The following is a 26271-nucleotide window of genomic DNA, read 5'->3' as shown; positions in this document are numbered from 1 at the left end:
AATAAATTAAAACAAACCATTTTCATGGGAACCACGCAACCCAAAGAAATATGGCTGATTAGGTGCAGATTCTGGAAGAACTAGAAAGCTTTGTCTGCTGGTTATTGTGTCGAGCTGGAGTCCACAACTCAATACAAAGGGCCAAAAAAAATGATGTCAAAAGTACGTATTAGTACACTTCCTCAATATAGGCATATGCAATATGCAATATAATCTAATAGTCGTATTAATCCTAGCTGAGTTCTAGCTGGGATCTGTTTCCGATATAAAAGCGCTTCAAACAGGACCGCTTCCATCTCAGACCGCATACTTGTTAGTTTTGTAGTTTCCTGTGTTTTACTGTCATACTCCGGTACAGTCGTGCCTCAACCTGTTTGCTTTTGTCCTGGTCCAGTCAGCCTGAAAAACGTACACATGGCGTACAATGACAAGGTACAATCTGGTATGTAGCATCACGCTAACGCTACATGCTACACGCTACACACGTCCAAAAGTACCTGAGTCATTCTAATGGTGAATATACCAAAAGGTATGCGGTTATGCAAAATGGGATTATCTCATTGCTTCTTCATTCATTTACCTTTTTTTTATTGTCTCTTTCAACAACACTTGAGCTAATTAACCTGACAAAGTTGCATTTCGTGATTCAAAAACATGCTTAAGGTATATTAAAAATATTATGAATATTCTATTTTCCCGGGATAGTAACAACATGCTATATTATAATACTAAAAATAGTTTTGCATGTCCCTTCAGGGAGCTGTGCTGCACATCACGACTGGATTGAAGGATCTGGCAGAGCTCCCAGGGTTCTCCTCCACTGACCACACATACTTTGCCCCCCCCCACCCCCCCCGTGCTGGTTCAGTGGTCGGTCAGGAGAATTCAGGTGTCCTGAAAGTACAGAAAAGTATCGAAGGGTCTGTCCTCTCGGCATTCTAAAATAACTAGTATTGAAATAACTAGTCCGATATCAATGCCCACATCCTCATTTTATGCTGTCATGTTTTAGTGGAGCCGAGGGAAGCCCCCTCCCGCAAGAACACAAGCATATCACTCCTCCATCGTGGAGTGTTACATAACTGCGAGAATGAGAAGAGGCACAATCGTGGCACAGATCAAATTGGCTTTTTTGTGTGTGTGTACGTGCAAGTTGTCACCCCCCCCCCACCCCCTCCTCGTTACCACGATAAGTCATTAAGTACAACAACATTTCCCCATTTAGGTCGTAGTTCATGCATTCCCCTGCCCTCGATTACATCGGGTATCTACGTGTGTGCGTGCAGGACGGACACTACCTGCCCTGTTTTAGCCAACTTCCTTATCCTGGCATCTATGCACATTTTACAACTCCAAACAATACATCCTTCAATAACCTTGAATAACCTTCAAGGTTTATGGTCTTCAAGTTGATGGAGACAAAATGACACTGAATTATATTCACATTATCCTGTTTTCCCTGGGAAACGCTAGGCCTTTACATTCCAAAATATATGTTGAATATTAATGTAAGATGATCCATAAGCGGCTGGAGTCATAGTGATATCAGTGATACAGTATAGCGATACTGCCGTCTTCTGTTTGTCGGGACTAATTGGTTCCAAAACCAAGAGAATTTGCACAAAATAAGATTCAATATTAATAAATGTCATATTTGTTGCAGTTATGGCAGAGAAAACCTGATTACAATCTTCTAAATAAACATTTTCTTTCAGCCCATATTTGCTCTAAATTGCTAATATTATGTGGGAATGCATAAAGGTACGTTTTGATGATGTTATTAAGTGTTTAATTCTTGCTAGCATACTGCCTGGCCGAGGTTATGATTGGGATGTCCGATGTTGGCTTTTTGGCCCAAAACCGATATTGTCCAACTCTCAATTTTCGATACCCATATCAGCCGATACCAACATGTGTTACATGACATATCTCCAATACGCCGCCTCTCACTCGAAGACAACTGGGATAGGCTCCAGCACCCCAGCATTTTTTAAATATCAGGAAAAAATCTGATGTCAACCGATATTTTTATGGTGATATCGGGCCGATAATTATCGAAAGTCCCTGGTTGTCATAGTAACCATTAATATGGTACAATTTGTTTGATTTACGTATGCTGTGAAATCTCCCCAAATAAACTGAAAATGCCAATCAAGTTGAATGATGTGATGTCTTTAGATGAAGTAACCATAATAACCATAATTCTAATATTCTGCTACTATTAAAGAGACTTGTGTAAAGCAAATATAATTTCAGATATTTGTGCTTGGTTTACATTTTCAGTTCATTTGGAGCAGTCAATGCATAGAAACATTAATAATCCTGTCATTAATAAGTCATAATATCATGTCATAGAATACAGTAAAAACCGTCATATTTCAAATTATTATTGTAAATTATGATTAATACCGATAATTTGAAAACTGTGATTAATCTGCTTAGAAATGTCAATCATTTGACACCCCACTATGTCGTATAAGTTCCACTTTTAGGCCTGACAGCAACTATGGTTCCTTCAACAAAGTGCAGAATCTCAACGCTTGCCAAAAAACTGTGAAGAAGAAAGTTGCTCTGTAGTATTCTCAAGTAAAGATTGAAATTCAAGTCAAGTCTGAAGTCATAAGCTTGACATTTTCGAGTCCTTACAAGGCATGAGTACTACTTAGTGACAGACAGCTGAGGTCCTTTCATTTCCACAAAAGCACCAGTTTCAAATGTTCTAGGAAGTGTCAGAGATGGAGATCAGATGGAGATCAGATGGAGATCAGATGGAGATCAGATGGAGATCAGATGGAGATGAAATGTGATGTCCTCGTCAAGAACGGTAAAAATGCACCAGATCCGTTCCGAGAGATCCTGGGTTTGCATGTGTGAACCAGATCCGTTCCAAGAGATCTGCAGGTGACCTTCACACTCCCAACATGTTTCATGTTCCGTACAACTCACCTGTCATGTTCTAAAGTCCCGGCAGATCCTTTGGCTGAAGTCATTAAGACTGGACTGTTTGTTTGGCTTATGCTGAGATCCAGACTTAGCGTGACCTTCCCCGTGTATGCCCCAAAATACACACCCACAGTGGCACCGCGGGCCCCCTAATTAACCCAAGGCGTGTCGCTGACATATTTAGTGGATGCTAAATGTTTTCAGGGAAGGAAATTCCATTTCTGCACTTGATGTTACTTTTAATGACGATGGGCCTAAAGCGAGCCTCTTCCTCACCTCGCGTGCAAAAGGCAGGCGTCGTTGGGAGAGATAGTAGCGAGTTGAGCGTCTCACACCATTTCTTGGCTTCCATCTTATCTGTGGTATTTCTTGAAAGGCCAATTGGAACGCTCATGCAAGCACCTGACCTCCACTCAGACAAACGAGCTCAGGTAATGTGAGAAGAGCTCGTTGTGTGTTAGCATTGGGTATGAGAGACAAACTGTGCCTGCACGCATTTGCGTGTCAACCGCTGGCTTAGTGCCAGAGGTGAGAATGGCTGCTTGCGTAACCACTCAGGTATGTTTTGACTTTGCACAACTGTGTCACGGAGTAACTGGCAATATGAATGAGATACGCTGTAAAAAAAAAAATGTCTGTAAACAAACAATAAAGTTTATGGTAAAATATCATCAATCAGCGACAGAAAGTAAAGCGCCAGAAACTTTCAAACAATAAGGGAAAAAGTCAGGTCAAATTTGCTAAAAGAGTCATTGTTGCATGTTTCAAGTAGAAGAGGCATTACTCCACTGTTACAGTAACAGTAATTGGCCAGCTGAAAGCATTTTTGTGGCATTGAAAATCCATACATAAACCATGAATAAAAACCATAAATTGTCCTAAAAGAAATGAAACAGGTCAATTTGATACATGAAATAACAGGAGGGTTATTTCAGAGTGCATATTCATTACAGTAATGTTCTCTATACAATACGTACGTAGATTATAGGTCAAAAACTTCACAATAAATAATTTTACTGTTATAATGTTATTAATGTGTATAAAAACAGGACATTTTCTTAATGTTTCTGACAAACTAAATAATTTTGTAGCATCAGAAGACATTCATTGAAATACTAAAAAACTGTGGAGTGTTATTGGCCATAGTTTTCTTGATGTTTTTTTTTACTGTTTTTTTTATCCGCAAACGACAGTGTTTATGAATGGAACAGTAAACCTGATGGGCATATATCAATGCACTACTGGGCAAGGATGAAACACACAAGCATTTAAAATGAGCTGTTGATACTAATTTTGTTGATAAAACGGACATAAAAATCTCAAAAGCCCATCCTGAAAAATATATAAATACATAAATGTACAGAAAAATATATGCTAAGTAATAAATAAGGGCTTATTTGGCATTTGTTAGATTTTGGTTGTCTATAATAATACTTAAATGCATAAAGAGGGGTGCTGCATTACTTTAATTTTTACACTGCATAGTTTTTTGCATTCATTAAAAGGAATCTACTGTATTTAAAGTCATATAAAAGTTGTAACGATCCCAAAATTGGTATCGGGATGCATTAATTTGTTCCAAAACAAAAGCAACCGAGTCAGGAAAACACTCATTTTGATTTATTGACGCCCTCAAGAGGATGGAGGTTGACGGTGCGCCGCTTTCATACTAAGACAACAATTCCCATCATGCAGTGCGCCGGTCGCTTTGCCTTTACTTCCGCAACCCACGCGCTCTGCTTCCGTGTTCCGGGTGCCACATACAATGGACGCTAACGTCATAAAGGCTATATTGTTTGATATGGACAACACGCTCATTGAGACAAATCTGGCAAGTGGATTTGCGATACAAAAGGTGACATTTTTCTTTGTAATTGCGACTTAGTGCTTTTATGCTTTTAAGGCTCTAAGCTAACTTGTCTGGATCAAGAGATGAAGAGTTGCGTTCACGGTCACAGGGACAGACGACAACACCTCTTCGGTCAAATAATACAACTAATATTACTTGTGATACAGTGCAGTAATAATGTATCAATTATATGATTTAATAAGATGAAAGCTTAATAATTGAATTGTATTCACTTATAAGTAAATGGTGTATGTAACTTTGACGACAGCATGATTATTGCATTTTTGCCTACATGTGTATGACTTCCAGACTCATGAAATCTTGAAGAGCTCCCTGGCTGTGGTTGATGACGACACCGTCACCAGCATCTGCGACAAGTTCAAGCAAAAACTACTCCATGAGAAGTTTGACTCTGCAGCCGGCAGATCCATCGATGAGGTCCGAGTGGGTCACTGGGAGGAGAGCATCAAGGAAACTGTGGACGGTTCAACACCCACCCTGGCAGCAGAGTGCTACTACATGTGGAAAAACAGTCGACTGCAGCGCCTTCGTCTGTCTCCGGAGATATGCGAGCTTCTCAAACGGCTTCGGAAGCGATACAAGCTGCTGCTCTTGACCAACGGGAATCCTCAAACGCAACGGGAGAAAGTGGAGGCCGTCGGCTGTGAGAGCTTCTTTGATGCCGTAGTCATAGGGGGCGATTACGCTGAGCAGAAACCCTTCCCCTCCATCTTCAGGCTGTGTTTTGACCTGCTCCAGGTGGAGGCCCAGGACTGTATTATGGTTGGAGACTCCCTGAGCACGGACATCCAGGGGGGGTTCAGTGCAGGAGTGCGTGCTACAATTTGGATTAACGGTACAGGAGATGAAGTTCCAGTTGGATCGGTGATGCCGGACTACACTCTTCCTACTGTGTTGGACCTGGAAGATATCCTGGCACGACTGGATTAAGCTAAACTGGTGTTCAACCTGTGCACACCGACACTGATGATGACTGAATAATGAAGGAATTGAAATATAGATGGGCGGCCATTTCTTTTACGTTTGGGTTAAATTATTGATGATCTATGAATATCATGTGAAAGAGTATGCAGTTTTGCACAGACGATGTAATTTGGGATGTCCGATATGAGCATAAAAATGTGATATCGGTCGACAAATCATGTCATTGTACATTACCGCATTTTAAAAAGTGACATCTCACTTGTAAGCGACATCATAGATTATGATGTCATCATCCACGGTCACATGATATTGCATCATAGAGTTATGATACCGAATTTGATTATCTTCACTTAACCATTTTTTTAATAAAATGAAAATAATGTCAACGTGAGAAAATGGAACTGGATTTAACCTGAAATATTCACCACTCTGCAACTGCAAATACTTGACCTTGTTTGCTGTGTTTCCACGTGCAGCCGCCTCTATGACCTTCATCACAGATCTTGCAGATCAGAAGAAAAAACTGAAGCCCTTTGACAAGCTCCACTCCAACATCCTGAGCAGTAAGACCAGCACCTATCTGGTTAAGGACTTGATCGGTGAAGGCAGCTTTGGGAAAGTTGCCCAATGTGTAAACCTGGGCACGTCACAGACCGTAGCGCTCAAGGTCCTCAAAACCAAGTCCAACGTGATATCCAAAAGGGAGGTATCGGATGACTATTCCGTCTATTCAAGTCCTAGCAGCGTGTATAGGTCATGTTAATCTCTCTTGTTGTGTCTGCAGATCAAAATGCTTGAAATTGTGAGTGTTCTGGACCCGGTAAAAAAGAGCATTGTGAGGTTTATTGAGAACTTTGAGCACGAAGGGTTTACCTGTTTGGCTTTCGAAATGCTGGATGTCAGCCTTTTTGATTTTGTCGTCAAGAAACGCAAGAACGCGCTGTCGATCAGTGAGATACGGCCCATAGCACACCAGGTAAAGACTCAAGTCATTCACCTTTGCGTTCCATATTCTATTCCATATTCCGTGTGTGTGATTCCTCCTGTCTTCCCACAGTTGCTGACGGCCTTTGAGGCCCTGAAAGGTATTGGCGTCATTCACGCAGACCTGAAGCCTGATAACATCATGCTGGTAAACCATTCGTGTGAGCCGTTCAGGGTGAAATTAATCGATTTCGGCTGCTCCCTCCACACCTCTAATGTGACCCCAGGAATGACCATTCAGCCAATGGGATACCGGTAGGTTCGATCGTCTTCTAATCTGTGTCAAGACATTCCTAAAACCTGTAGTGACTTGAACTAGAAGTACAGTAATTCCTTGTTTATCACAGATAATTGGTTCCGGTGATTCTTCATTCATTCATTCAAAGCTAGTGCAGAGAAAATGGCTTTGCAACATTAGAGCCCTCTAGACATGAAATAACACCCCTACAGTTACCTGTGCATACCTAGACATAAGAACAGAAATAAGACATACTGCATGTATGTACTGAATAGATGACGATCGACGGTAAACACGTATGCATGCACCCAACATGAACTTCTTGTGTTGTGACCCAACCAACAGAGCACCCGAGGTCACCCTGGGCCTCCCGATTTCCGAGCAAGTGGACATGTGGGCTCTGGGCTGTGTTCTTACGTTCCTGCACATCAGACAACACCTTTTTGCAACAAATTGCGAGTACCAGATGGTAAATAAGCCCCCACGTGTACATTTGATGACGGTCCTGATGGCGTTGTGCATGTCTGTGCCTCAAGATGAGAACCATCGTACAAATCCGAGGGCAGCCCGCCGACTCGCTTCTTTTAATAGGAAAACACAGCCAGAAGTATTTTACCCACTTGAACTTTGAACAGTGGAAGCTAAAGGTATTTGGTCTTTCCACTTCATGGCTACTTTGGCAGACCAGCAGACCAGCAGACCAGCAGACGTGGTATTTGTCATGGTACGTTTTGTCTCTTCCAGACTCCAGATGAATATAAGCTTACAACCGGAGAAGAGACGACAACATGGAAGATAAGGCTAAAGTCTCTGGATGCCCTGAGAACTGTAAGTTGTAACGAGTCAAGATCTAATGCAGTGGTTTTATGTACACGCTGAGCAGCCATCTTTGTTTTAAATCAAAATCCAGCAGTGCCAAGACACAAAAGAAGTGTTCAGTGAATTTGAAGATCAGAATGAATATGTTAGCTTTCTAAAAAGTCTTCTTAGCATTCAAGCGGAGAGCAGAATCACACCCGCCGAGGCTCTAAAGCATCGCTACGTCTCCATGGCTCATCTGGTGCAGGAGAGCCACACCAGCTCGTAGTAAGTAGACCGGCCTCGTTGCCGCCAGGTACTGCATGGTTTTTTTTATACAGTTTTTCACTCATGGTGGGACTGTCTGTGAAATAGGCTTTTTACCGTTAGCCATGAACTAGCACCCCTATAGTCAGCTTTCCACTGGTATTGCCTAATATGCTGTAGTAGAAGAGAAAATAAGCAACATAAAGGAGCAGTCAGCTCGTGTGTGTCGCCTTAAAGGTGTTCCGGCGCTAAGGGAGCGGCGTTCAGGGCTGACAGGAAGTTAGTTGAGCATTGAGTTTTAGCTTGGGCAATAAAAGCCTGCTGTTCCAGCAATCAAATCTGGTGCTTGTGTGTCTCACATTATTGACACCTAGCGACCAGTGTGGAATACTTCACCACTATTTGAATGCGTTTTTTAAATGCCTTATATTTGTATTTGTACATGCCAATGGTACATTTGACAGTGTATTTACTGTAACAATGCAGTATCATCACTTCATTGTATTTGGTGAGTATTATCATTACTGTTATTGTTTGACGGTTAAGGTAAGGTACAATAAGGTACAGTTTTTTTTCTGTGATTAGTGACTCAACTGTATTTCTTACAGCGTGGACAAGGCCTTTGATCAAATGCTGGTGTGCCCCATAGAAGGATTTGAAGAGGAGCTCATCTCGGATAGCGAGGATGAGGAAAGGCCGACCTATGACCTCATTGTAAAGTCAGCATGCTGCGGCGATGGGCCAGCAGTCACGGGACATTTACACACAGGTGACTCGTCCATCAAGGCATCGGAAGCTGATGGACAAACTGAGCAAGGTGTCGCGCAGGAGAACCAGCAACCTAAAAACATCCCTGTTTTTGCGTGCAGTGAATGTGGGACCTACGTTCGAAAGTAAAAATCAAAAACGTCAATAGAAGAAAGTATGTACCTGCAGGTCAAGAGGTCATATATGTTTCAGCATTTGTAAAGGATCCCTAAATATCGTCCCGCTCCATCAGTTGACAGTTGCAGCACGGAGAAAGGTAAAGCATGCGTCATGTACTCCTGTACACATGGCATGATTCCATGCACATGCGTGTACGCAGCGTGGCCAAGACAGAACGACCGTAAACCTCAACGCCTCTCAACTGGATGTTAACCATACAAGTCATGGTAATGGTAATGCTAATGGTAATGGTAATGGTTTTATTTCATTTGAACATGAATCAGATTCCAATTGAGTGCATCCCATAATCAGTTCCCAGTTCCACATGCCCAAAAGGAGTAGGAAGAAGCAAAGCTTATTAAATCCTACCCCTCCATCTGGTACTTTTACAATCACTAACTGTTACATTTGTTCACTTCCTGCTTTCCATAATACAGTTCAAGGTTTTCTGTTTTGTTTTTTTAACAATGTACCGAAGTACAAGGTGATATGACCATACAATGACATTATGTGTACCATAGTAACTGTCAATCAAATTAGAATACTTAAAACAATCCAAAAGTCAATCCCACGGCATATTTGTGTGTGTAAATAATGCCCCCTGCTTGCACTAGCAATGAATAGTAGTGGTCACTGTCCGAGCAAAATAATCAGGGTAACCTGAAAAAGGATTTGTAAATGATCCACCATGTCAGGAACAATGCAGTAATATAGAATCACAGAAAGGATGGGACTAGCAACCAGGCTAAGTGTGTACGCCCAAATAATCCATTGGCCAAATTGTTTACATCAGTGGTGTCAACATTTTTACAGTCTGGAAAATGTGAATGTATAATAATAATAGTATGTCTATCAACATCCACTACTCTGGTTGGACTAACCGTATTTGATGAGTAAATGCTGTTGATCCTGGTGTGGTCCAGATGATGTAGTGCTTCCTTTCTCCAGGAGGAGGCAGTGTTTACTGAAGGAAAGTAAATAGATTGTTAGCGTGATGTAAAGATGTTTAATATTATATTATAAAGTGTCAGCTCCAACACGTGTGTTGAGTGCTGTATGATGTAAAATGCAGTATAAAATATGATATAAAATGCAGTATAAAAAGCTCGTGTCTCGCCGTATCGCTCAGGCTGCACCCCAGCGTCTATTCACAGGCGCGATCCCACTACTGAGCGGTACGGGGGCTTTGACCTGCTCCGTTGCCGACCTGGGCCGGTGCACCCCTCCTTAGGCGACCTGGTGGTCCCGAGCTCCCCCGGGAGCACCATATCGGTACCGAGCTTAGCGCGGACACCCGCTCGACATAGTCCGCTGGGGCTCAGAACTCCTGAGTTCAGGCGATCCTCCGACCTCAGCCTCCCGGTAGCTTGGATCACAGGCACGCGCCACCGCGCCCGGCGAGGGAGGCACTTCCTGGTGGTGCTTTTATCTCCTTTTATAGTGACGTCATCGTGCAGTATGGCGGCCTCTAGTGGTGATTTGTGTGTAGGAGACGTTTCAAATGTTGCCCAGTCATTTGCAATGGCTGCTTTTCCCAAAACATAGGTTGCCTCTAAAAACTTTAGCACTTTATTCCAAGCTGTTTTATTCCAAACTTTCAAATGATCTTTGAATATGCGCTGCTATACGGAGCCATCAAATGAACGGAAATAAAGCCACTCAGCAGGACATATTGAGTTATACTGTATTTATGCGCTTCTAAATATAGTGACAAATAATACACATGAATAGGTGTATCAAACATACATTAGGCCATCGACAGCATAAACAAAAATGCTTTTTCAAGACAATAAAAGGGAAACAGTATATACTTTGACGTTGATGCTGACGGAAGGGAACACAAGTGAAAACAACATTTGAACTTTACACATGGAATGAGATCGCAGCTAGACCACACATATCCACAAACTAAAGAACGTCAAATACTTAAATTTCATAATTTCTGAACTTCTGCAGCAGACCTGAGGGCGAATCAGCAGTCCAGCGGAAACGACGATGACAGTAGTCACCTGCAGAGTGATGGGAAAAAGGTTTACGTGTCAAGACAGATAAACGGTATGACCAGAACACTTGAGGGCTTTGAGGACACATTGTGGTTTTGCAAAGAGGGACTGAATGATATTTCATAGAGTAAATGTGGCAGAATGACAATTACTTGAAGATAGCTTGTCTTCACAAGACGGCATCTCTGGTCCTTCCTGCTCACAACGAAGGTCGTCTTCATGAGTCGGGGTGGGTGTTTCTGCCTGTGCTGCCTCCAACATTGGTTCTTTTTTATTTCTCACCGCCCAGTGCATTGACTGCCAACATGAGAAACAAAACCATTCAACGTAATGCAGCGATGCTGGTTTCTGGTCAAACATTAGTAAAACAACGTCAGACATTACCCACCGTCTTCACAGAGTCGTTTAAGGCTTGCCAGTCATGGAATGAGATAGCAACTCCACTTCTTCTCCATAGATCGTACTTTTTTCTTTTGGTGTCATTGCATAAAACCTCTTTAGCTTCCTGAAGCTTTTGAAATTCAGCCACTGGAGGGAAAGACAATAACAATCTTTAGTATGGGAATTTAAAGGTTGAGCAACTGTCATTAAAGTTAGCATCTTGTAGGCTGGCACCCCATCTTAAAATGCCCGAGATGCAAAAGTACCTGCTTTGGGGTTGTCTAGGTGTTTGTCTGGGTGGCATGACAAGGCTCGGATCTTGTATTCATTGACAATTTGCTCTGTCTGTAAGAGAAACATTTATTTGCCTTAGATTTACTGCAAATGGGAATTTCAAGGGAACCACTTCTGCTTTTTCCACTTTTCTGGCCTGTAAATGTAGTTTGTAGTATAAATGTAGTATTCTCATGTTAAACTGCCAAAGCATTTAGAAGTGAGCCCTGAAAGAAGTTTGGGATGGCTCAAAACACTCGGTTCCAGAGGGCGTTGCAAAACTGTTCCTTTGTGATGTCACAGAGGAGTGGCCTTCCTTATGGGCGTGGCTGTCGACGCAATACAGTCTCTGCCTTCAACCAAGCTCTTCTTCTGTGTTTACGTTGCTAGCAATGGCTCGTAAAAAGGGAAAGCCACATTTGTTTCCAGTTCCTAAAGACCTAAAGTGGTTGGCGTCATGATTCCCTACCAGCCAAAGAAAGGCATTTCACACTGGACTGTTTGTGAACATGGTCCACCATGCAGCTGGACTAGCCAACAAACTTGCTGGAGCCCTACCTCTTTCCAACATTGCTTGGTCGTGTGGAAGAGTCAGAAGAGCAAGCAGTAAGTAACAAGTTCAGTGTCCTAACTGACTTTATTTTGTGTAACTGTCCTCTGTGTGACATCCAGGGAGGGGGGGGGGGGTGATAATAGCTTTAAAGTAATAAACTGCTAATGCTGAACACAGTGAACGAATGATTATATTCTTCCTACTTTTAAATGATGCAAGTGTAAATATGCAGTGTACCTAAGCATAACCTAAATATACTACGTCTTTATTACCATTACCATAGTTAAATCAACAGGTCTTTTTTCTGGAAGCACTTCTGCGGCATATGTAAGATGCCTTTGTCTTCTTCATATTCAACTGTCTTTGGGCATTCTATATTTACTGTTGACACCCTGGCCTTTCTCATCTTTACATCAGTTTCTTTTAGAGAAATATATCTTAGCTGGAGCATAGCAACCAACTTACCGATGACAACTCATCGCATCCTAACAGGCCGTAATAATCTTCCAAATCCCCAGGTTGGCACTTTAAAACAGCCTCCATGAATCAACTGTGGCGATTCCTTCTAAAGCAGCAACTTGAATTATGTTCAAACGATGGACGTTTGACTCGCTGCCGCCCCGTCTGTACTCGGGCCACGACTCGGGGGAATATTCTAGAAAGCAGCTCAATTTAGATTCCGAATTCAGGGACGAAGGTTAACTGTTGAAGTATGGAGGCCAAATGAGCTGTAATTTTTACAACATGTGACGTATGATGCATTCAAGTTACATGCTCCTCCCAGCGTCACGTGCCCAACCTTAAAGGGACATTCTTGGAAATGTCATACTTTAAAAAACACAAATATGTTTCTGCGTGCATTTGTCTGAGATTAGATGTAGAGATTAACGTTGTATTACCATGTAGCCATTGCAAAAGTACTTCTGTTGGTACCCGACTGCAGTATTTATTTGTTATGGTTTCGTTTCAGTGACGTCCAGGGGGCGTGGCTGCTTCGACTACTGGAGGAGACACGTCACGTGATCTATGCAAATGAGCCAGCTGTCGGAGAGGAAGGATCCGCTCGGCGGCTCTGCGGGCTGAAGATGGCGGACGAAGAGAACAGTCTCGGAATGGCCTTCTCGGGCGCATCTCAAATGGACGAGCCTGCTGCCAAAAAGTCGAAAATAAGCCCGGCGACCAACTGCGGCTTCAAAGCCAATGACGTTAGTCCATTTTCATGCGTGTCGGACGCCACGGAGAGCTGGGAGGCGGCGCTGAATTGCACGCAGCCCGCAGAGAGGGAAGCAAAGCCGGTGATGGCGGTAGAGGAGGCCCCGGGAGCGCAAGGCGGAGACAACAATGGCTTGGGACCCTTTAAGCCCGCCGTGACGCCGGAGGACACCGCCGTGCTTGGGACATTGGAGGACATTGCCGGTAGGATACGGGGTGGACATTTTGAAACATTTACGCGCCTTTCGCTAGCTAGTGCACGTTTTACTGAAATTAGCACGAACGGAGGACGTTAATTAAATTTAAACAGTCAACGCGATCGGCGGTACCTGTTGGTAGCCGTTTGCTGGTCTTGAGGGAAAGAAAAAACGTGTCTGTGAGGCATTCGGGGGACTTTTCATGAATGGACATGTTCCCGCGGGACGCTAAACTAAACTTTGATAGCAACTTGGCATGGCTGAAGTCCACACACCCACTTCCACCAGTCACAGCCGAAATGCGTGTTAAAAGTCACGTTTACAAGTCATGTCGATTCTAGCTTGAAATAACCGTTGAACTAGCCACCTCACCTGTAGTTTGTGGGATGGTTCTTCCCAGGTGTGCGTTCGGGTCTCCTTGGGTGTGTGGATCTCCCCTCCAATGGCTTGGCTGTCACACCCGAGCACCTCACCGAGGAGGATGACCGATCTTCTCATGCCAGCTCCAGCGACTGGACGCCTCAACCGCAGATAGGTGAGTGCTTCATTTCAACGGTATGTTCACGTTCTTCCCCTCCTGAGATGTGTTGTCCTTCAGGTTCCTACAGTTTCATCCAGCAACACATCAGAGAGACTGATCCGAGGACCATTTTGAGGGAGTTGCTGCCTGAGACTGTACTGCCACCGGATTTAGATGACATGACACTCTGGCAGATCATCATCAACATCTCAGAACCTCCCAAAAGAAAGAAACGGAAAGACATCAACACGCTGGAGGATGTGGTTCGGTTACTCCATGAAAGTAAAAGGATCCTGGTGCTGACTGGTGCTGGGGTGTGTGTCACGCCATGTATTTGGAATATGTATTCCTATATAGGCTATGGTATGTTATTTGAAGTTCTCTCCTCTTTCAGGTGTCTGTTTCATGTGGAATACCAGACTTTCGCTCCAGAGACGGAATTTATGCTCGCCTTGCTGTCGATTTTCCTGATCTTCCAGACCCGCAAGCTATGTTTGACATTGAATATTTCCAAAGAGACCCGCGGCCGTTTTTCAAGTTTGCTAAGGTTTGCTTAATGTATGTTTATTATTGCAAAGCTAGTGCAGGTGCAATGCCGTGTTTCTCCGTTTCCTGCCAAGTGCTCAATGCGTGGTCTTCGTTACAGGAGATCTACCCGGGTCAGTTCCAGCCTTCGCCTTGTCACAAATTCATATCCATGCTGGACAAGCAGGGCAAGCTACTACGCAACTACACGCAGAATATTGATACATTAGAACAAGTGGCTGGAGTTCAGCGAATCATCCAGTGTCATGGTAAGTAACGACACCGCCAGGGTGGGCTGAAGAGTTCAGAGGCCTTGTCCACACCGAGCAGGGTATTTTTAAAGCCGCATATTTTCACACATAAATGCATTGGGAACCAGTCATAAGTATGCCAAACCTGTAGGCGGCAGTAGTTCCTAAAATTCAATCCAATCAGAACCATCCTCTGTCATCCCGCCACTTCAGCAAACGTAAAACACGGCGCTAGGCTCATTGGTGTGGATTGACAAGGAGGCAGAATTACTTCGAAACGTTGTTTTACAACTCAAAGTCAACAAGATGCAGGAAAATGCTGATTGGTTATCTTAACGAAGCAAGTCGGCGTCGGAGCCTGCTACGAGGAGGACGCCTCAGATGTGGAATTGTGCTTCTTCGCCTCTGCTCTTTAAAGCGAAGCAATAAGCACTTGACAAATGGCTACAACCAACACAGTTCTAAGGCATCCATCTTGTTTCTGATGTAAACACGGGTCGCGTGTGATGCCACAGCATGTGTTGTCACAGGTCGTGACATTTGGGAAATGTAAAATTGTGGTTATTAGTGTCCATACCCAAACACTGAATCTGATTTTTCTCCAACTCCACACTTTGGCTGGAGGTTTTGAAAACATTTGTTTTTACTATCAAATATCTGCTGACTGGATGATGGGCCAAATTGTGGAAAGCTGTTTATGTGCGCGTGGACAGGGCCTAAATAGGTGTCTATGCCACAGTGATGAAACTTTGTGTGCATTCAATTCAGCCTGTCCTGATTTTAAGTGCGGGACACGTGGTGAAAACTGATGGAAATTTGCAAGAGTAAAAAAGGTCTGACTCTCAAGGACGTTCATGCTGCCATGTTTGCTACATTAGGGGAAGGTGCTGCAGCTTTATCAACTCTGCAAACTGAATTGAAGAGGGGGTAGCGACACGTCTTGAAGATAAGCCAAGGTCTGGACATTCTGCCACAGCCGAATGTTGATATCTGATTAAAAGCACACCTAGCTCGTCACTGGCACATTTTGAAGCAGATCCAACTGGTTTTCATACATGTTTCATAACCCAGGAGCAAAAGTAAATACAGTCCTGGAAAAACAATCATCACAAGACTTGTTTCTTTAATTTATTGTTCATTTTAATGCCTGGTAAAACTAAAGGTGCATTTGTTTGGACAGATATAATGACGATAACAAACATAGCTAATAAGGGTTTGTGTTTAAGAGCTGATATGTAGCCATGTAGCCAAAATCACTAATGTTCATACATCAATAGATACTGCAAAAATGTAACTCTCATAAGCTATTTTGTTATATTATATATTTATTATATTTGTTCAAACAAATGTACTTTTAGTTGTACCAGACATTAAAATAGAAACTGAGTGAAAAAGGCTAGTCCAATCTGTGTGGTCAGTGAAAGTGATGGCTGACTTCCATCTACTGGGATGCTAATGGTATTTAGCTCATTGACTACCTTCAGAAAGGCCAAACTATTATTGGAGGATACTGCGCAGATCGCCCTCCGGATTTGGGATCTATGGCTATTTTCTGATTCCCAACATAGCGTTATCGGGTGATGTTTGCATTTAAGCACTGTGTGGTACACAGGGGAGACTTTGATCAAATTGGGCAGTTGTATCTTGTATCACTTTTCAGCCCACCCTTGTTACTTGTACCTTGTTACCACCCTTGTACTTGTTAATGCCCAAATGTCTAAAAATGTAACCAAATATGACTTTTCAGGGTCATTTGCAACTGCTTCCTGCCTCATCTGTAAATACAAAGTGGATTGTGAAGCTATAAGGGAAGACATCTTTAACCAGGTACGTATACTAGCATCGGACTGAGCTTCCGCCACCCAGGCTCTAAAAGGGGCGCAAACGCATCACTCCTGTACTCGCTTCTCTCCACTGGATGCCTGTTGAAGATCCGATTTGTGTTGAAATCTCCTCATGGGCTGATGCCACTTTGTTTACCAGAACTACTTGTTCTGCACGCTCTGCTCGGGGCTCTGAGGTCCTGTGATCGGCGTCTAGTAGGGTGCCCTGGGTCTAGGCTGAAAACCAGAGGAGACAGAGTATTTGGCCTGTAGAACAAGTAGAACTCCTACTTCCTTCAGGAGTTTCAAGTCTATGCTAAAAATAGACTTGTCTGCACTGGCTTTTAACACGCGCATCTTCACTTTTTTTATTTTTCATTTGTACTTTGTGTCCTACTATTGTTTGTTTGTTTTTAGCTGTTTTTATTCTGTCTTTATTTTAGCCTCTTACATTTTAACGTTTCTATTTATTATCATATTTTTACTTTCATACTTTTTTTTTACTCGTGCACAGCACATTGGGGCAGGAGTGGCTGTTTAAAAATATTTTTTTAATTGCTGTATAAATAGCCATGACCATGATCTTGATTTTAAACGAATTGGCGTCTATGTACATGCAGTCAGACAAAAGGTAGGGCCAAGATGTTGCATGCCACTGGTCTGACTTTGCATATTAGGCCACCATATTGGAAGACTAATAACTACTTTTACTCGCATGATTATTCCCCACAAATAATATTGAAACTATTAGTGAATGCGCTTCCACTAGATGGCAAACGGTGCATAATTAAGCTGCATATCCACTTGTTGCTGTTTTGTTTGGCTATGCTGTGAGAATAGACTACTATGACTTTTCCATAACTGCAGGATAAACTACTTGTGAAAGTAAATCATGGCCACTGTCACCGACGCTAACAAATAAAGCATGTTTGAAATATTATTGGTGCATTTCTGTTGCAGCGGGTCCCCCACTGTCCTCAGTGCCCCGATATTCCTTTGGCAATAATGAAACCGGACATCGTCTTCTTTGGAGAGAACCTTCCAGAAATGTTCCACCGAGCCATGAAGCAGGACAAGGACGAGGTGGATCTATTGATTGTCATCGGGTCGTCATTGAAAGTCCGACCTGTTGCCCTCATCCCAAGTATGTGTTGCTCAGATGAGGGGGGATTTTCTTAATACAAGCAGGAAGTGAAAAGATTTGCCACGGTTTTCTTTCTCATCCCGCTCAGACTCCATTCCTCATGAAGTGCCTCAGGTCTTGATCAACCGGGAGCAGCTGCCGCACCTCAACTTCGACGTGGAGCTGCTGGGCGACTGCGACGTCATCGTCAATGAGCTATGTCATCGACTAGGAGGGGACTTTGAGCAGCTCTGCTACAACACCGTAAGACTTTCTGAGATCACGGAGAAACCCCCTCGGCTACCAGAGCAGCCGCGAAGCGAGGCCTTGCCTGCTGCGGGCGCCCGAGCGCCAGAGGAGCCCAAGCAGCACAGTACAGACTCGGTCCTGAAGCCGTCAGAGGAAACGCAAAGTCCGAATGTCACAGAAACTACCGCTACGCCTCCGGAGCCTTGTCCCGATGCTCGCTGCCCCAGTGAGGCGGGAGCCCAAGCCGAAACCGAAGCTTCAGCGTCTCCAGACAAAGACATGACGAAAGAAGAGGCCACAGAAGACAAGAGCCAAACTTCCAACCTTGAATTTCGTAGACGGTGCTGGATGAATCGAATTGGCAGGAGTCCAATCAGCAGACGCCTTGACAGTAAGCTACAACCACAGTAGTAATACTCGTACACATAGCGCCCCCGTCCCAAGACTTTCTTTCCAAGGTGACCTCATGAATAAGATTTGGATGCTAAACTGACTGTGCTTGTTCCCAACAGCGGGCCAGTACCTGTTCCAAGCGCCGCATCACTACATCTTCCACGGAGCCGAGGTTTACTCCGACTCCGAGGACGAGACGTCCAGCTCCTGCGGGAGTGACAGCGAGGAGTCGGAATGCAGTGCCAATGAGGGAGAGGAGGTCAGCGAGCTGGAGGAAGCCGACGGAGCGATCTGCCTCTCAGACGCAACACAAGACACTTTAGCCGACGAGGCCACGTCCAGTTTGCAGACGGACAGTACGGCTCAACAAACTCCGAGCACTGCAGACCTTTAAAGTCCAGTCCACAAAGCACTAACTGTCTTTTTATACACACGTATACTGTAAATGTTTCATCTATTTTTTTCATCCATCCAACTATCGTTTTTCATAAAGTTTCATTTGTGTGACGACTTGTGTGAATATGGAGCAAGTTTTTTTCTTGTTTAATCACACATTGTGTCTTGCTGCTTCATAGAATGCAGTAATCCTGTGTGAATTTTCTTCATTGTTGCCATCTCTTTTGTGTTCCAACTTATGGAAATGCATCAGTTCATCAAGCTTTAATTCATCGTTTGTCAGCTCGAGTCCACAACGTGACAACTGTGGTTGTATTTTGCTGCTGGTTTATGTCACAGTAGCATGAATATGTTTGTGAAATCCCCGCTAAAAAGAGTCTAGTATCCTGCTTTGGTTTACTTGAGCTTTTAGCTACCCGACAGATAAGTCCTCTTTAAGTTGAAACCAAAGAACATTTCATCCACGTGCTCTGATCTCAATATATGCTCTGTATATTTAAATCTGGGAGAGAATTGAAAAATGATCGACAAGGTGGTTCCTTCAGACATGGCAGCTACTTTTTATGGTCAAGCTTATTTTTATACTCCGCTAGGAAACATTCTGCAAAGGGTGGATGACGGTCTTTCTGTACAAAGTTATACTTTGTTTTATTATAAAGCCTTATGATCATGGTATGGCAGAGTTTGGGAGGGTGGGGGTCCTTGTGCTCATCATGAAACCGATTGTTGCTCTTATTTGTCATGGGAATACCAGTCAAACGTTTGGACACGCTTTCTCATTCAGTAGTACAAGGAAGCGTCTCCAAGCGTCGGACCGGTAGTGGAAATGATGTTAGAACAGGTATTCTCCAGCCAAGAGTCTGCTGCATGTTACTGTGTCGCCCGGCAGATCCGTGAGCCTGGTACCAACATCATTCACAAGCCTTTTCAGTTTACGGTTCAAGGGAGTACGATTTTGTCACCTTTGTAAGTTGTTATTTCTAGGATTGTCAGTAAAAGTTACATGAAAAATGACGGTTCGTCTGTCTTTTGTCTGCATCTTTCAATTATTGGGGCACCATACAAGGGGATGTTCGAAGGGGCCCAAAAATAGGTCAAATTTAAAAAGGACAGAATCTCCAATGTAAGATGCTTCAGCCTTACTCTATTGCAGGGATGCACATTGTGAAGGAGCTTACATCTTTACAAGCTGTAGTATGAGAAATGAAAGAAGCTGTAAACTGGGGAAATTTCGGCAGGGGGAACAATACTATGAAAATAAATTCACATTAATTATTTAAGAAAATTAAAAACTAAAACGGCAGCAAAAATGAGTAAAAAAGAGTCCTCTGGGTCGCACTTCGGTCAGCCTAGTTGCAGCCACTTCCTTCTTGCTTCAGCAAATATGCTAATTATGGTCAAAAATCGTCTCAAATAATCCCTTATATTTCACTCCTATTTCTTTAAATGACTGGCATCTCTTAAATGAAGAGCTTGTTGCTGTTCACACGTCAAGCCGGCTGAAGGTGGTAATGCACCATCTCGTCGTTCTACCTTTAAATGACGCGACGAAGAAGAAGGGTTTACGACCCCGTCGTAAAACGCCGTCATCGGCGACACCGAGCTGAACTCGGCAACACTTACCTGAGAGTTTTGGACATTTGACCATATTACCATCGAGAGTGTTGACGCCTTTAGATGCCAGGTGAAGGGCTGCAATGGAGGCGATGGAAGATGACAGTTCAGACGTAAAGGATGACCACAATCACAACTACCGTGCGAGCAGCAGCAGCGGTAATAAAATCCAAACGTATTTAAGCAGCCGGATCTCCGAGGGGACGACGCTCCATCAACCCGTTTCTTCGTCGGCACCAAAAGGGGACCTGGACTCCGCTGGAGGGAGTTCGGTATCCCGTGGCACCGACGGGTCAAAGGTCATGGACTCTGAATCGGACTCGGGCAGCGAGTGCAGCGAAGCGGGTGAGACCGACCGCCCCACCGCGACGGCAGCCTCCGCCGAGGGGTCTTTCACCGGGGAGTCGACTTCAAAGCTCCGTAAGCATTCAGCTGATCCTCAAACGCAAAAGTCACATGATCTACATAATATAGATAATATAGGCTTCTTCCTAATATGGTCCTTCTTCCTCCTCAGTTCTAAATGCAATGGCCGTGGAAGACTACCGTAATAACCACTGGCCAAACTTGGACAAGGCCATTGAACGCCTGCTCATTCAGAATCCTACCGACCACATCTCTGTGTCATATGCTCAGATATACAGGTAATGTATCAGACATACTGGTAATGTATCAGACATACTGGTAATGTATCAGACATACTGGTAATGTATCAGACATACTGGTAATGTATCAGACATACTGGTAATGTATCAGACATACTGGTAATGTATCAGACATACTGGTAATGTATCAGAAACACTGGTAATGTATCAGACATACTGGTAATGTATCAGACATACTGGTAATGTATCAGACATACTGGTAATGTATCAGAAACACTGGTAATGTATCAGACATACTGGTAATGTATCAGACATACTGGTAATGTATCAGACATACTGGTAATGTATCAGACATACTGGTAATGTATCAGACATACTGGTAATGTATCAGAAACACTGGTAATGTATCAGACATACTGGTAATGTATCAGACATACTGGTAATGTATCAGACATACTGGTAATGTATCAGACATACTGGTAATGTATCAGAAACACTGGTAATGTATCAGACATACTGGTAATGTATCAGACATACTGGTAATGTATCAGACATACTGGTAATGTATCAGACATACTGGTAATGTATCAGACATACTGGTAATGTATCAGACATACTGGTAATGTATCAGAAACACTGGTAATGTATCAGACATACTGGTAATGTATCAGACATACTGGTAATGTATCAGACATACTGGTAATGTATCAGACATACTGGTAATGTATCAGACATACTGGTAATGTATCAGACATACTGGTAATGTATCAGACTGTATGTAATGTATCAGACATACAGGTAATGTATCAGACATACAGGTAATGTATCAGACATACTGGTAATGTATCAGACATACTGGTAATGTATCAGACATACTGGTAATGTATCAGACATACTGGTAATGCATCAGACATACAGGTAATGCCGACATTCCATGGATAACGGGGAAGTCTTGTGTTGTTGGCGTGGACAGCGACGGAAGAACAAGTTTTTGCCTCCTTTCAGTCCATTGAATGAATCGTAATTCTGACCTACTTTTTGGTTGGATTACCGCCGTTTAGGTGCCATGTGGATACAAGGCTTTGCTACGCCTCCCTAGCTGTACCTCCGTTTTACAGCTAACGGTGTTTTATGCCACTAATGTCTGCCCCGTTTTGGTTTTTTCAGTTACGTCTACAAGTGTGTGTGTCAGCAACACTCGGAGCTCCTCTACGTGGACCTGAAATCCAAAATAGGCCATCATCTCCATCAAGTTTCCAGCCAGCTGCACGTAAGACGCTCAGTCCGAGATGCTGATTAGCTCTGATCCAGAACTACATTAGCGCATGCTGTGCTGCTGTAGAAGTGGAATTCCTGTTTTACATGTACAGTGTGACCCTTGGATTGCATCATTGATCCATTCTAGAAGCTCTGACTCTCCTAATAGTGTTAGGTCCGAGTTTCACATGGCGCCTTCCAGGATGGCGGGTGAAACCAAAGTTTTCAGGACATTAAAGTCTTTTTTCCAACATATTGGTTGCACAAACTGAGAGGCATTCAAGTTACATAACATTTCCTTTTTTGTTCCCAGGCCATCCCACCTGAAAACTTCATTGAGAGCTTCAACACAGCACTGACGCAATACATTGCATCTCTTCAGTGCATCGTTCCAGTATTTATGTATTTGGTAAGTCAATGGGTATATATTAGTATATTACGTATATAGAAACTGTATTCTCGGGGCATTGAATAGATGGCAACTGGACATTTCACCTCCCATCCGAGCAGGCTTTGTCGGTCCGTGCTCAAAGACTAGATAGGACAGCTGTAGTCTGAGGGACCCAAGTCTCTGCCCTCTAAGAATGTTAGTTGAGAAGCACTTAGCAGGATCGCTATTTGTAGTTTCACTCTTCTACCACTAGCTTTTATGTGTGGGTGATGATAAGATGTTGTGCATAAATGTCTGCATTTGCATAATTCCCATACTTTGTGTGGGAATGTTCTTAAGCAGGCTGTGGTGATTTGCTTAGCGAGATACGTATCAATAATATTGATTGCTCTTTTCCAAAGTCAGAGCTGATGTGTGTGACCATCTTGCTTTGCTGAAACACAAACATAATACAGTAGATCTTTCACGGATGACTAATGAAACACATATGGGAGGCTGGAATCAGGATATTTACAGTACATTTTTAAGTAAGTCCATTAATGGATTACCATAATTGATCGGAAATTGATGAATCATCAAATAATCCTTGTCGTTTTACTTTGAGCAATGGTCATGGACGGACCAAACCAAAAGTGGCTGTGTTGCGTTTGCTGTTTGTTCACGACTAAATGATTGGATTATTGAGGTAGGGGTACAAACACAGCATTGTATGTGGGAGAGCTGTCCTATCTAGTCTTTGAGCATGAACCTATGACTGATTAGAGGTGATATTCAATGCCCTGAGAATACAGTCAAGTGGATGAATGACATGTAGGTGTAGTTTCCCAAGTGTGCCGGTACGCCACACGGTACGCCACACGGTACGCCACACGGTACGCCACACGGTACGCCACACGGTACGCCACACGGTACGCCACACGGTACGCCACACGGTACGCCACACGGTACTCCACACGGTACGCCACACGGTACGCCACACGGTACGCCACACGGTACGCCACACGGTACATCCTCATGCAAACGGAAGTGCCCACATCTCCCACATTTCTTCTTTTCAGAACAAATTCTACATAGAGTCAAAGCTGAACCGCGACTTGAGACAGGATCTGATGAACCTGTTTGCCGACCATGTCGCAGAGGAGCACGTCAACAAACTCATGCGTGAGTACTTTAGTGTGGTAGCTGCATCACATGCTACTACAGAGGAATTATACCTCCATTTGTATTACTCAAAATAGTAGAAGGCCACAGTGGCCTGGTGGTTAGCACGGACGCCACACAGCTATTACTGTATTATGTATTATGGAATATGGGATGTAAATTTGTCATTTTTCTTCCAGCACTTCTCATCAAAGCTCAGACGATGCCCTTCAAAGTGCAGCCATCAACCATGGCCAGCGTGGTGACGGGCCTCCACAGCCTCCGACCAGGTCCGTGATTGCAAAACTGTTATCTATACCAACATCCACACATTTTTGTCCTTTTTTTAATTCTATATTTCATAATTTCCTTTTTTGTCCAGAATGGGCCCAGTTAGCACCGGCACTCTTCTCTAGCTTTATTCCTCAAATCAACCCTCCCGCCGTGGAGTCGTTGCTCTCCGACTATGCTGCTCACGACCAGAAACTGCAGATGGAGCTCTCCATGAACGGCTTCCCACGGTCTGGCATACTACACTACTACACTAGTATTCAATCTACGATACAATAATACACCCCCCAGTATACTCTTATCGTTAAGACTATGAGAACACACGACTTCACCTGTTGAAATATCCTGGTGTTCTGGCAGAGCCATACGATGTAGTAGCAATGCTAACTGTAGGCCGCTGGGTGGCGAATACGTTGTTTATACGCTCCACTGGTGATGGACATATACAAATATGTATATATATATATATATATATGTATATATATGTATGCAGACGGACTTGGTGTAAGAAGGCAGAGAGACATGTTACAACATGAAATTCATCCATTTTCAAATTAATTGGTGATTGATCACCATTTTCCCCAACGTGTGAAATAAGCCAATATTTGAGGAAGAAAAAGATGCTGTAAATGACAGGAGCCAATCATATACGGTGGTGTTTGCCCCCGTCCTGATTTCTTTCAAACAAATGTAAATATTAGTCAACGACAACACAAAATGCATTTTTTAAATGAAACTTTTTATTATTGGGAGGGAGGGGGGTGATTGCCCCCAAAACCTAATAACTGGTTCAGCTCCAGACCATCACACTACCACCACCATGTTTTACCGTTGGTCTCTTTCTGAAATGCAGTGTTACTTTTAGGACAGATGGAATGGGAATGGTGCACACGCCTTCCAAAAAGCGTAACTTTTGAGTATTTTCCCAAAGGTCTCCTTTTGATGTTGTTGTGGGGTCTTTTGTGACCTCTTGGATGAGTCGCTGCTGCGCTCTTGGGGTCATTTTGGTTGGCCGGCCACTGTTTGGCAGGTTCACCACTGTTCCATGTTTTTGTCATATCTGGATAATGGCTCTCACTGTGGTTTGCTGGAGTCCCAAAGCTTTAGAAAGGGCTTTATAACCTTTCCACCTGATCGTAGGTGTGATAACCCACATAGGAGTTAGGTTTTATCACAGGGCCGTGTAGGTTTGAATGTTTATGTTCACTCGTGTTGTCACTGACTGCTGATTCAATGTGGTTGATGATCTCAAACATTTAAGTGGGACAAGCGTGGGGGGAAAAATAAATTAGGAAGGGGGCAAACACCTTTTCACACCAGCGTATCAACAGTTTAATGTTGGCTAAGTACGCTTGCTACTAAAATCGAATAATTTTTTCATGTACTGAAGTCGTTTGCCTGCATTTGGGGGGGTAGCGTACGTACGTTTAATAAAGCTTAAGTTGATTCCGTTTTATACTGTTGCTATTTTCAGAGGAGATCAGTCTCGCAAGCGGGCCAACGATGACTCCTGACGAGAAGACGGCCATCAGCACGACATGGAGTAGCAGGATGCGGTCTGCCGCGCTACAAGTCAGACGGGTGACAAGGAGTCGCTGCAGAACGTGGAGTCATGTTTTCATACGTGCCTTCATGGGGTCCCACTGAGGGGGTCGGCCAATGTAACTGTAATTCCTCACCGTTGTCATCAAAGTGTCTTGGAGTCCTTTTCCAGAGACCAGGCTACAGAGTATTGCTGCTAATAACCGTACAGGAGGTTTGTATACAAAAGTGGTGTTTTGGCTCCTTGAGGCTGTGAAGTCAGCGGCTTGGTACGACTTGGTACGACTTGGTACGACCTGGTACGACCTGGTACGACTTGGTACGACTTGGTACGACTTGGTACGACTTGGTCCGACTTGGTACGACTTGGTACGACTTGGTCCGACCTGGTACGACTTGGTCCGACCTGGTACGACTTGGTACGACTTGGTCCGACTTGGTACGACTTGGTACGACTTGGTCCGACCTGGTCCGACCTGGTAGGCCAGTGTGGGAAAACACGGGAAGTAAACTGTGATTCTCCTCTTAATGTTGCCTTTACTGTGTCGCTGAACCACATTGTGTTTCCACTTAGCCAAAGA

At 43.6% G+C, this 26271-nt stretch overlaps 5 protein-coding genes across 7 annotated transcripts; 4 read left to right on the top strand and 1 right to left on the bottom strand.

Moving 5' to 3' along the window:
• The first annotated feature begins 4568 nt into the window (after positions 1 to 4568).
• Positions 4569 to 6122, top strand: nanp (N-acetylneuraminic acid phosphatase). Its single transcript, XM_058062015.2, has 2 exons — positions 4569 to 4798; positions 5102 to 6122. The coding sequence occupies exons 1-2, from the start codon at positions 4709 to 4711 to the stop codon at positions 5741 to 5743; spliced, it is 732 nt and encodes a 243-aa protein (XP_057917998.2). The 5' UTR covers positions 4569 to 4708; the 3' UTR covers positions 5744 to 6122.
• A 56-nt stretch (positions 6123 to 6178) lies between these two features.
• On the top strand, positions 6179 to 9990 carry LOC131109718 (homeodomain-interacting protein kinase 2-like). 2 transcript variants are annotated; one of them, XM_078793815.1, is made up of 8 exons: positions 6179 to 6443; positions 6522 to 6713; positions 6795 to 6976; positions 7305 to 7428; positions 7496 to 7606; positions 7704 to 7787; positions 7870 to 8045; positions 8633 to 9990. In XM_078793815.1, exons 1-8 carry the CDS (start codon positions 6222 to 6224, stop codon positions 8919 to 8921), a joined length of 1380 nt encoding a protein of 459 aa, XP_078649941.1. In that variant the 5' UTR covers positions 6179 to 6221; the 3' UTR covers positions 8922 to 9990. The 2 variants fall into 2 exon arrangements, with proteins under 2 accessions (XP_078649941.1, XP_078649942.1); XM_078793816.1 differs by having other exon boundaries at positions 7950 to 8045; positions 8633 to 8804.
• A 585-nt stretch (positions 9991 to 10575) lies between these two features.
• On the bottom strand, positions 10576 to 13795 carry dnajc12 (DnaJ (Hsp40) homolog, subfamily C, member 12). Of its 2 annotated transcripts, none has more exons than XM_078793814.1 (5): positions 13703 to 13795; positions 11602 to 11680; positions 11343 to 11482; positions 11107 to 11251; positions 10576 to 10960 (listed from the first exon to the last, which is right to left on the bottom strand). In XM_078793814.1, the coding sequence occupies exons 1-5, from the start codon at positions 13772 to 13774 to the stop codon at positions 10878 to 10880; spliced, it is 519 nt and encodes a 172-aa protein (XP_078649940.1). In that variant the 5' UTR covers positions 13775 to 13795; the 3' UTR covers positions 10576 to 10877. The 2 variants fall into 2 exon arrangements, with proteins under 2 accessions (XP_078649940.1, XP_057920439.2); XM_058064456.2 differs by lacking the exon at positions 13703 to 13795 and adding an exon at positions 12627 to 12903 and having other exon boundaries at positions 10583 to 10960.
• On the top strand, positions 13182 to 19874 carry sirt1 (sirtuin 1). The gene is made up of 9 exons (XM_078793813.1): positions 13182 to 13577; positions 13971 to 14105; positions 14169 to 14404; positions 14485 to 14637; positions 14737 to 14884; positions 16614 to 16693; positions 17650 to 17833; positions 17922 to 18452; positions 18574 to 19874. The coding sequence occupies exons 1-9, from the start codon at positions 13247 to 13249 to the stop codon at positions 18846 to 18848; spliced, it is 2073 nt and encodes a 690-aa protein (XP_078649939.1). The 5' UTR covers positions 13182 to 13246; the 3' UTR covers positions 18849 to 19874.
• Positions 19875 to 20428: 554 nt separating this feature from the next.
• Positions 20429 to 26045, top strand: cacul1 (CDK2 associated cullin domain 1). The gene is made up of 8 exons (XM_058064240.2): positions 20429 to 20884; positions 20982 to 21108; positions 22237 to 22339; positions 22640 to 22735; positions 23776 to 23878; positions 24058 to 24147; positions 24240 to 24378; positions 25623 to 26045. Exons 1-8 carry the CDS (start codon positions 20548 to 20550, stop codon positions 25660 to 25662), a joined length of 1035 nt encoding a protein of 344 aa, XP_057920223.2. The 5' UTR covers positions 20429 to 20547; the 3' UTR covers positions 25663 to 26045.
• The last annotated feature ends 226 nt before the right edge of the window (positions 26046 to 26271 follow it).

Source organism: Doryrhamphus excisus, linkage group LG10 (assembly GCF_037039965.1).
Source record: "Doryrhamphus excisus strain RoL-2023G ecotype Guam linkage group LG10, RoL_Dexc_Guam_v1.1, whole genome shotgun sequence".
Classification (NCBI taxonomy): domain Eukaryota; kingdom Metazoa; phylum Chordata; class Actinopteri; order Syngnathiformes; family Syngnathidae; genus Doryrhamphus; species Doryrhamphus excisus.
The sequence above is the reverse complement of the archived record's forward strand: the minus strand, read 5'-3'. Positions and strand labels throughout refer to the sequence as shown.